This window comes from the organism of the source record quoted next, unplaced genomic scaffold, assembly GCF_019419815.1.
Source record: "Pyrus x bretschneideri cultivar Hongxiangsu unplaced genomic scaffold, Pyrus_bretschneideri_v1 Contig29, whole genome shotgun sequence".
In the NCBI taxonomy this organism is placed as follows: Eukaryota; Viridiplantae; Streptophyta; class Magnoliopsida; order Rosales; family Rosaceae; genus Pyrus; species Pyrus x bretschneideri.
In genome coordinates this window covers 2,660,231-2,671,643 of record NW_025999601.1, presented here as the reverse complement: position 1 = coordinate 2,671,643, position 11,413 = coordinate 2,660,231, and the positions used below count along the sequence as shown (strand labels likewise).

Below are 11,413 nucleotides of genomic sequence, written 5' to 3'. Positions count from 1 at the left end.
TCTCACATATATATTAATGACTCTAGATACATATTAAATGTAACATTCCACATCGCCTAGGGGAGTGGATCCTCTAAGCCTTATATGTATATTCCCATCTCTACCTAGCACGAGACTTTTTGGGAGCTCATTAGAGGACGTTGGGCCCCTAAGGGGGTGGATTGTAACATCCCACATCGCCCAGGGGAGTCAATCCTGTAAGCCTTATATGTATATTCCCATTTCTACCTAGCACGAGGCTTTTTGGGGCCTCACTGGTTTCGGATTCCATCGGAACTCTGAAGTTCAGCGAGTTAGGGCATGAGCATTCCTAGGATAGGTGACCCACTGGGAAGTTCTTGTGTGAGTTTTCAGAAATAAAACCGTGAGGGCGTGGTTGAGGTCCAAAGTGGATAATAGAAACAAAACCGTAAGGGCGTGGTTGAGGTCCAAAGTGGATAATATCGTGCCATGACAGAGTTGAGCCCGGGATGTGACATTAAACCCCGTATTTGTATTTTTTTATTCTTTTAGGTACCTAAAAAAAAAAAAAATTTCATGAATTTTAGAAAATAAATTTCTAACATTTCAAATTCCATTATTTTAGAATTTCTTGGAAATCTTAAATTCTTCATCCAAACATTGCTTTAGGTCAAAGGGCCTTTCTCTAAATAGTTAGATATTTCGACTGTGATTTTATTTTTCAGCATGGGTCAATATAAACAATCATTTTGCTTTTGATTTTTTACCTTCACTATTTATGCTTGAGATATGAAAAAAGAGTAAATTGTAACAATTGTTCCTCAACTTTAACTCAATTGGAGCAATGGTCCCTAAACTAAAAATCCATTACTATTGGTCCATCAACTCATCAAAACGTGTAGCTATGGTCCCTCAACTAAAAATTCATTACCATTGGGCCCTCAACTTTAATCCAACTGGAGAAATAGTCCTTCAACTTTAATCCAATTGTAGCAATGGTCCTTCCAACATAAACTAATTTTGACAAAATTCTGGAAGTTGACGAAAATGACCATAACTACATGTTTTGATAAGTTGAGGGATCCCAATTGTAGGAATGGTCATTCCAACGTAACTCGTTTTGACAAAGTTGACGAAAAAAACAATAGCTGCATATTTTGATGAGTGGAGGGACCAATGATAATGGATTTTTAGTTGAGGAACCATTGCTCCAATTTAATTAAAATTGAAGGATTATTGCTACAATTTCATAATGAGGAAAGAGATGAAGAAGTATTGTGAGGGGGACGGAAAAATGAAAACTAAACATTGAAATTTAAAATGGGTTTTGGTTTTTGTTTTTCTGTTTTTATTTGTGTCTTTTGTTTTATATTTTCGTTATTCATTTCTTCAATTGCCCTACTTATATTATGGATTCTATCTCTACTAGACAGATAATTTAGATGTTATCTATAAAGTGATTGCCGAACAGACCCTTAGCTTTTCAATTATATCTCTAAATTAGATCTAGTTCTTGGCTTGATTTCTCATTACATTCTGAAGACTGAATTGTTAGTGGGGACATATTTGTCTGATTTTCACGGGAAAAGAAAGTAACACCCAAACTGGATGGAGGGCTTCGTTTTTTCATCTCATTTTTTCAAGAGAAATGCTAAAAGAATTCTTCTAAAGTGTGACTCTCTATATGGATTCTATTCTACCTCTTTAATTAACGTCAATTTTTGTGCTGATATTATAACAAATTGTGCTAAAAACATAATATGATATAGAATCCATGAAAAGTTTCACTTTTGAGAGTCTCCTTAGCATTTCTCTTTTTTCAAAGGCCTGGATTAGTTGCAAAATGGATAAATGAGTAAATGGACAAATGAAAACTTGATGAAACTCATACGTCACGATCGCAGGAGTGTAGTTATTTTGGTTGGTGAATTGCTCAGCAAATGTTAAGCTAGGCCAGGTTTTTACTGCCCTCAACTTCCAATTTAATTTGGCTTCTATCTTCCTTTACACTTCATAAATAAATTACGGGAATTTAATAGCCAAAATAATTAATTACTATTTCTTCAAATTTCATATGAAGTATTTCCATTTGGCATTCCATGATTATATTAATCATATAGGAGACTAAGGAGAGATGTATTCAAAAGCAAAAGAAAAAGAAAGAATCACACATTGGAGAAGCATTGGTTCAAAAACTTCATACATATATATAAGATAAATACAACCATCACCCACCTAGGTGAAGAAAAACGTAACAAATTAAACTCACACAAATGAATTTTTGAGAAAAAAAAATAAATCAACACTTCTCTCATTTTGTCATCACGACCCAAAACTATGTTTTAAATTCATAACTTTCTCTGTCCATCTCCTTTCAAGAATTATTGTATGTGCCGATTATATTCTCACAACATACAATGTTTGATCCACTATGAAATAGTGAGACTCACATGCATACTGTAAGCGACAATGTTATGTATAACCGGCATATACAATAACACTTATTCCCCATTCAAATGCACCATGCATAAATGCCAAAATCATATACAAAGCACCCATTGAATACCTTTCCGGCATCAAGGTTTCTTGGAACCCTTGGCAGAAGAACACCCTGAGCCAAGTGCGTGATAGTTCACAAACCGGCTAGGAGCCGATGCATGCGTAAACCCCTTCGGCAAGCAACCCTTCACTTCCCTCCCATGAAAAACTTCTTGTTTGGGATTCAAGTCCCGAGGCTTCATGCTCACGTAGCGATCTCGTCCTTCAGTAACCAGAGGCCTCACCATCGTGCTCGGAGCGCTAGATGGGATGTTTCTTGCAGCCATAGAGATGTCAAAACCAGACAACAAGAGTAAGGAACATAAGAGTACAACGGGGAGAAGATAGGTAGACATATCTGGAATATGTTTTGAGTTTTTATTTTTTCTGGTTTGTGAGGGTTTGAAGTATATGGAAGTTTTGAGAGGTTTATATAAGGAGGGGGGAATTGGAAAGGGGTCTTAAATAAGCTCGTGAGTAGCTGAACAATGCAAGAGGTTGCACAGCTCATTGTCTTTGTAATATTAGTGTTGGGGTTGTGGTTGGTACATGCTTCTTTAGACTGTGCAGGAAGGAGGATGTCCGTGAGTTTTCTGTCATAGCACGGTTTGCACTCGGTTTCTTAATATCCTTCATTATTTTTCTCCAAACTAACCTAATGTTTCCCACCAAAAAAATTAAAAATTGAAAATTTTGATCGAGAGCTGGAGGTGCTAAGTGACCACTTCTTTCTGGTGAAAGGGAAACTTCATAGAAGCCCAATAACTTCAGGATTTAATAAGTATTTGGCTATGCACTTACCTTTTGTTATTCGGTAATCACGAGCATAATGAAAGATGAATATGAATTTAACAAAATACATAAGAGATGTGAGATTAATAACAATTTGGATATGATATTTCTTCCTAATTTTAGGTTAGATTTGAATTCAATGCATACTCAAACAAATTAAAAGTTATGTCACTAATTCAAATTATCATTGTATATAGTACTTCGGGCATAACATATGCCAGTGAGCTTGAGGCTTGATTCAAATACATTAAAATGAGTTGAGTTTGCAAGGCACTGATAGCTTAGTTGGTTAAGAACATCATTTCTTGAATCTGAGGTTTCGAATTCAAATCTCCCTCTGTTAATTTTGTGTATATCAAGAGTTTAACTTCTCATGATGATTAAGGAAACGAATGGCTTCGTTAATTCCAAATTTTGTGGATACGGTGGTACACCCATGGGATGAAGAGATTTTTCAGTGTGCCCGAAACACAGGGTAGTACACCATATGTTATTATACAATGAGAGGAATATTTTTTTTTTTTTTTTTTTTTTAAGTATTCCTCTAATTGTATAATAACATGTAGTATCCTACCCTGTATTCTGGACATGTTAAAAAATCTCTCCATGAGTATGCAAGTAGAAAGGCAGCAATGAGCAAATTACTCACTCTTCTAAAGGATCTCATTAACATCATCTACCCATAAGCAATCAACTATTAAATAAAACAATAATTAAAACAGAAAATAGGCCAACTACTTTCTTGGTGAAGATAATTAGGATTTTTATCCACCACCATATTAAAATTGCCTCCCAAACAACAAAATGCTAATGCCTAATATTCATATCAGATTTATGAAACAAGTGGGAAGAAAATATGTATTTTATAAGTTAAGACACTAATGTAAGTTATGAAAGAAAGAATGAATGTACATGCTGCAATCATGAGTTACAACTTTTAATTCGACTATCATGGCAAAATGCCATTCCCGGAAGAGTTGGGTGGGTTTGGTTTTGCTGTCGATTACACAATTAGTTGGTTTGAGAATAGCAGATATCAGCAACTACATTTCACATAAAAGTTAAATCTCTTAATTAATGGTATCAATACAGTAGGACATATTACACTCAATAAAGCTAGAGTAACATTATTTTAATAGTATTACAGGCATCTTTTCTTACCCGCAACTAAAACAAGAGTTTTGATGATAAAATACCGGGCATGAAATGAGCTTTAAACTCGAACATCTAGAGTTTAAACTTTTACAACCCATAAAACAGATGAGGTTACGTATGCATGCATGCAATCACACCGTGTGCATGTGGAGTATTCCATGTTTCAGAAGTAGAAACATTTTTTTGAAATCTAAAAATGTATGACGTTCTTTTTGTTTTTGTTTTGTGGTCGAAACTATTTAGGGCGTGTTTACATATTTGTAATTGGAATGAAAATGTAGAATTGAATTTCAATTGCGGAGTACTCCGGGGTTTACTAAATATTGAAAATAGTAGCGGGGCCCACACAAATTTTGGAATTCAATTCCTTATATTGGAGGAATTGGATTCCTTAGATGTAGGTAGTAATCCAATTCCAAGTGTTATGGGGAATCCGGAATGTGAATCTTCAACCAATTATACCCTCACTTTATTTTGAAAATTCCAACACTACCCTTTGCATCACCAACGGAAATCCATCCTCTGCTATCCAACGCCCTTGTCCAGTGCCACTCCTTCCCTAATCACCGCAACCACTACATATCATCAACCCAACCCAAATCCACTTGCCATGAGATGCCGAGAACTTGAAACAGATAATCTTGAAATCATAATGCAATGGATTGAGAGAGAGAGAGAGAGAGTTATAGTGGCGATGAGGAGTGGGTTTCTATGAACAAAAGGATGAGATTTTGTTTTTTTTTTTTGACGAAAGAGAAAAAGGATAATATTGGTTAGGGTTTCTTTATTTTTTATTTTATTTATTTTCACTCTTTTAATAAATAATTTTTTATTAATTAGTACATAAATAATAATTCAATTTATTATATATATTCTGGATAAGGGCATTTTAGTATTGGATTATATTCCGATTTCGGTAAATTAATAAACAACTTAAACGAAATCAATACTATTTTTATTCCGATTCCAGAAAACTTTAGTAAAGAGTTACTACATGAATCCAATTCCAACTCCTCCCCATTCCAACCCCTCATTAATTTAATTCCTCATCAACTCAATTCCTCTCCTTTTAATTACGGATTAGTAAACTGATCCTTAATGTATGAGATTCAAGTTGATTGAGTCACAGGTCCCATGGGAATATCTGCGCAACTACAAATATTAGATATTTAGAGCACAACAAACACAAAGGACGTCGTGAATACGTCATTAATACGCTTGCTCACGGTAAATAGCCAAATAGAAGGTTTGTAAATGTTACAACTCTATCACTTGTTTGAAAACTTGTTCGGCAACCAATTCAAATGGTCATTTTTCCAAAAAAACAAAGAAAAAAAAAAAAAACAAACCTACTGATTCCAAAGTTAAATTTAAAATTTGGATCTGTTTTTTATTTTCCTTTCTCATTCATCGATTCTGGGTCAAAAAACATGCATGACATTCCCGTTCTAAAATTTGGCATCCATAACTCTTATTGATTGCAAACACGTTTTAGGCCCCATAACCTTCATCATGATTCATGACCTTGGGACTACATTAGCAGACAATTTTTATCACACGCTCATCCTAACTCTGAAAAATGCTACATACTCTTTGTCACGTGCGCTTTTATTATGACCTCAAACCATATACGAAGTTCTACATAAACAAAAACTGAAATAATTACCATTTTTGTTAAAATCAAAACTCAAATGTAGAAACTTAAAATTAAAATTTAAACATTGAAATGATTATCAAACGACTCCTTATGATTAAGAGCTAATTTGGGATTGTGGTAGCTTATTAAAAAATCTGAAACATCAAATGTGTTTGGTAAAACAAAAAAAAAAAGTGCTATTAATGACAACATAAAAGTACAGAAAAGCAGAAGTATGGTAAAAAAAAAGAGTGTTTTTTTTTTTTTCACAGTGAACAGTGCCCATTTAATGAAATTTTAAATGATAAGTATACCCTGCATATTTTACAGAATTACAATATTTGCCCGTACATTATTCTCTTTAACAATTATTATATCACATTCAATACCATATCATTTATAGTCATTTAATATATTCACAACAGTTTTATACAAAAGTTTACTAAACATTCAACAACTTTATTTTACAGTTATTTATTGTCACAGCACAACATAAGTAATTCTTTTTAAAATGACAACAATACCAAACTAAGGCCTAAGTCACAAATGTCCCATTTTCACCAATTTCCGACCATAAATAAATGCACATTTTGAGCCCCAAAATGAAAATGGCATTTCTGAAATTGTGTTCACAACCAAGGCCAACTAACGACCAGACCCAGCAGCTAAGATAAGGTGGTTAAGATAACGGAACGACAATCATATTTTGCCTTACTCGATAACACACAGTAAATGATGGAGCTAGCTGTGGGCAAAATATCATTTTCTTCCCTTCCTAAGATATCCCAAATTTTATTAATTTCAAGCATCATTTCCAAGCTTTATGTATGTATTTATTGTGCACCTGCATATCTTCCCAATTTATGTGTTAATTATATAGAAAGTGAAGTTGTTGATTATTGATTTGCTTTACAATTTTAATCTTAGGCACTCACGGTTGGTAAGCAACTGGTAGACATAGGTTAGATCCGTTGATTAGAGTAGTGTGTTTGCTCTCATGTAGATTAAAGTAGTTTAGATACCGCTCTGTTGTAAAAGAAAAGGTTAATAAGTAAACGTCAAGAAATAATAAAAATGAGGCAAGCCATGAATGGAGAGCGCCCACAAAAGATTGACATTACTGTGGGATTTATTCTGCATTTGTGAGTGATTAGGAAAGTGAGTTCCAATGATTTGGTTATTCCACCAATACCCATACCATTTATAATCTTTATGGAGGAAGCTGGTTGCTGTTGTAAGGGGTTTTCCTAATTAAAACCAACATAAAAGATGGTCCTTTTTTTCTACCGAATTTTTTTCATACAAGTTATTGTTGAGGGGATGCCAATAAATGGGGACACTTAGAACTAATGTTGGTTAAAGAAACTGAGTGAATTGATCTTTCTGGGTTGTGCTTCTTGGTTGGTTTGGTGGGGGGTGAAATTAAGTTGAGCAGCTTTTCTCTGAGAGCATAAGTGCTTCTTTTCAGTAACTTGCTTTTGATGGGTGAAGTATTTGCTTCCTGTACTGATATGAGTTTAGGGATTCTATTGAGAAACGCGGTCTTTAAGTAGACGGGGAGTGCAAAATGTAAGATGGGGTTGGGGTAGCAAGATGGTGAGATTAGAATTTAGGTGAACTTTAGTGTGGCTGGTAGGAAGCAAGGTGGAGCCTGAAACATGTGAAAGCAGTCCATAATTAGGTTCTACCATTTGTGTAAGAACTTGGTTTTTCATTCAATGTTTGGTTGATTTCTCTTTGCACTGAAGCACTCACTTGTATCGTGTGGCTTCCCTGTATTAGTATTGGGTGGATCTGATTGTGTCTAGTTTTCATTTTCTTTTTTTGCTACATATGGTGACCAAAGGTCCAAAATGAAGAACTTAAATTGACACTAAGCGAGGATTAGCAACACCTAATAAATCCTCAATAATCAGTTGCTCACCACTGGGAGGGGGAGCATCTAACAATGTGAGGACCAAACCGCATCAGACCATAAGCCGCAATAGCTCCTTCTGTCCACTCATGACACAACTGACACTGAAAAATCTTATGCAGAAACCAACGGAGAATTCTGTACATTGTTGTCTAGCAATGTGCCGTGTTGAAGATTTTTATTACCTAAGTGTGTGCCGGTTTCTACAGTTTTGAGTAATCTTCCTTTCCAGTTCTATTGGGTTTCGGAACAACTGATATAATCTGTTAATTTAAAGTTAGGGATGGTAAACAATGAATTATCATTAATTTTACAGCATTGTCTTTTTTTGTCTGGATTTGATGCTGGTAAGCTATATTTTAAAACACGAAATCTGCACAATCGGAGCTTCTGTAAGTGTAACTGAAACTTTGCAAATAGTAACAAAGAACATTTCCATCTGTTTGTTCTTTGTCATAATATTGAGGATCAAGATTCTAGTTTCTGATCACTAGTCCATTTTTCTTTTGGCTAAAAAAGAACAGGGCACTAGTCCTGCAAAGGTTTCGTGGACTAGAACTTTGCTCTAAAAATCCCTTAAATACTCCTGTATGGTTGGGAATCCTTGAATTTATGCCGTTCTTTATCGTACGGTTTCAACCATAATGAGATTTCTTCAGCATTAGGTTTGTTTACTTGGTCTAAGCGAGAATCGTATGATGATAAAGCTTATAGCAAGTTAGTATCTTGATTTTGAGACGAAGTTAGTATCTTGATTTCTTCAACATTGCTTGGTCGTATTGAGAATTCATGTTCTTCCATATTTTCATTGAGCTTGATGTGCTTCCATCTCTTTCGTTTCATTGTTTCAAACTTAAAACTTTGTGCTCTGCTTCCCAATAAACAACAGCAATACGCGTGAAAATATCTGGGTTCATGTTTCAATTTCCTTCTTCCCCTTGTTTCTATCAGGCGAAGTATAAGTTTTATTCCTTAATCTAACACCTTAACGTTCTCTTTGTACAATTCAAGTTGCAGTGCATGCCACTTAATTTGGTACTTAGTGTTTGGTTAGGATTCTCCTTTACTAACAGATTTAAGTGCAATGATCTTTCTTCTGATATAGTGTACTTTATTGATTGGATCGTGACTTTTGTTCTTCAGTCAACGTAAAGCCGCAAGAGCAAAGAAGAAGACCATCGTCCTTGGTATCTTCTGCTCTACATGAAACAGTGGCTTCAATAGCAATTGCTGCTGCAGTTGTTGGTACAGCAGCTACGATTCTTGCGAAGAGAACCAAAGCTTCTGAGGAAGCAGAGGCATGTACTTAATTATAAAACAACAATCAGAGCATTACTTCCAGCTAACTAATAATTTACAAAGACAAATTTGTTTCCTTTAAAGAACGGCATTGATAGAACATGTAATAATTCAATTGTGTGCCGACGAAAGTTCTAAGAGGGTAATTATGACCGTGTCACATCTATTTTCATGTGCCTGAGCTATCTATCCATATGAACTCCTTTTCAGAAGTGCAGGTTCCTATGAAAATATGTGAAGCCTGTCGTGGTTCTGGGATATGTCCTGAATGCAAAGGTGAAGGCTTTGTACTCAAGAAACTCTCAGACGAAAGTGCTGAGAGGGCAAGATTGGCTTCTAAGAATATGGCCACTCGATACACAGCAGGGTACACTTTCTTTTGTGTTTCTCTCACATTCCTTCTCCATTGCCCTTCTTTTCTCTCTCGTCCTAATTTGATTCATGCGTAAGTTCCTCCTAAATGGTATCAGGCTTCCAAAGAAATGGAGCTACTGCACAAAGTGCTCTTCTGCACGATCATGACTTGCCTGCAATGGCCGTGGAAAGATAGTTTTGCTCTAACCATATTTGTGCTTTGAATAGAGGAGACTGCGATATGTAAAAGAAAATTCGGCTTGTAGGCTTATACTTCGGAAGATTTAAGTGTTTTCTTTGTTTTGTATTCTTCAACTGCTGAATGCCTTGTATATCAAGTTATGGGTGATGTATATATACTTTTGTAATGACCCCTTATATTTGTAATATCATACAAACACCCCAATCCTCGAATTTCAGTGGTGGTGGGCCTGAGCTCGGTCTCAGATTAGTGATTCGTTCGTATCCTTCTAATTTGATTGAAATACTTTCGACCAAAAAAAAAAAATATGATCGAAGTACATAAATTTAGTTTTTGTATTTATAGTGAGTTTTTTCAGGAGAAAAAAACATTACAACATGGATCCTCGCAGATCCTATTACCTAAGGTATTAAAGTTCAACCTAGCCAAGAACTATCATATGAGGAAAATTAGTAAACTAAATACAAAATTGATTGCTGCTTAGTACTACTATTTAGTGGTATTTATCTTCACTTTGTAAGCGAGAGGTTTTAGGTTCGATTCTTGCTAAAGGCGAATTTGAACCACATTACTGCTAGCCTATTGTGAGGAGCTTAGTCCAGTCCCCACGCCTTTAGAGTGCGTTTGTTGCATCAGACTGTCTCGGACTGGATTAGTTGCAGGGACTACGCTGGACTAGTTTAGTGAAACGTTTGGTGCAATGTCAGACTAAGAAGCAGGAAAAGTACTGTTCACCAGTTTGGTGTTTGCTTAGACTAGGACTACTTTATTGTTCTATTTTAATTGCTTTTTTATTTTTTTTATTAAAGATATTATTAAAATTAACAATATTGGATGATAGTGAGACTCAATAAAAATACAAAAACCAAATTTTTTTGCGAACAAAAGAAATATACATGATTCAAGAGTAGCATTGTTCCAAACATCAATATAACAAAATATTCTCCCAACAATCGACAGGGTTTAGGATGTTTTTCTTAATAATTCACCATTGGTTTAAAGTTGTAGATTAAAATTAAAGGTGTTGGTTTATACTTGTATTTGAGTAGAACGAAAATTGATGTATGACAAGTTTAGTTTTTAACTCAATTGTGAAATAATTACTTGGAATTGCTCTTATATGTATAAGCCAATTTCAATCCATACCATGACAATTGCATTCAATCCCAAGACCACAATGATGCGAGGCACAATGACAAATGGATAGCTGCACATTGATCATTGCTACATTTGGATTCCTAACAAGTAAATTGGCTTGCTCCAACTAGTTTGAAGAAAACTGGTAACAATATGCAAAAGGAAGAGTCATGAACAATTTATGCATTCCTAAGCTAGTAATAACAATAATCATGCTTATGGAATTTTTGTTTTGTCTGATTAAGCACATATATACATATATATACTAGTAATTATACAACATCCTCTATTAACAATATGCAAAAGAAAGAGAGGAGCAATTACTTCATCATTTCATTGCACAAGTCAATCTTTGCCATTGACTGGCTCTCTAAAACATCATTCACTAAACTTTCCTCCAGAATATTTTACAAAATGCTAGTTA

The 11,413-nt window shown here is 34.9% G+C and overlaps 1 protein-coding gene across 1 annotated transcript; it reads left to right on the top strand.

Moving 5' to 3' along the window:
• Positions 1–6,771: 6,771 nt before the first annotated feature.
• LOC103947693 lies at positions 6,772–10,019 on the top strand. Its single transcript, XM_048588948.1, has 4 exons — positions 6,772–6,862; positions 9,140–9,295; positions 9,515–9,663; positions 9,767–10,019. The coding sequence occupies exons 1-4, from the start codon at positions 6,815–6,817 to the stop codon at positions 9,816–9,818; spliced, it is 405 nt and encodes a 134-aa protein (XP_048444905.1). The 5' UTR covers positions 6,772–6,814; the 3' UTR covers positions 9,819–10,019.
• Positions 10,020–11,413: the final 1,394 nt, after the last annotated feature.

Excerpts from the sequence above, each read along its gene's own strand:
- LOC103947693 (XM_048588948.1), top strand. The coding sequence starts at position 6,815 with ATGATGGAGCTAGCTGTGGGCAAAATATCATTTTCTTCCCTTCCTAAG. Across the intron at positions 6,863-9,139 it reads CATTTTCTTCCCTTCCTAAG|GTCAACGTAAAGCCGCAAGA; the intron begins ATATCCCAAATT and ends TTTTGTTCTTCA. Across the intron at positions 9,664-9,766 it reads GCCACTCGATACACAGCAGG|GCTTCCAAAGAAATGGAGCT; the intron begins GTACACTTTCTT and ends AAATGGTATCAG.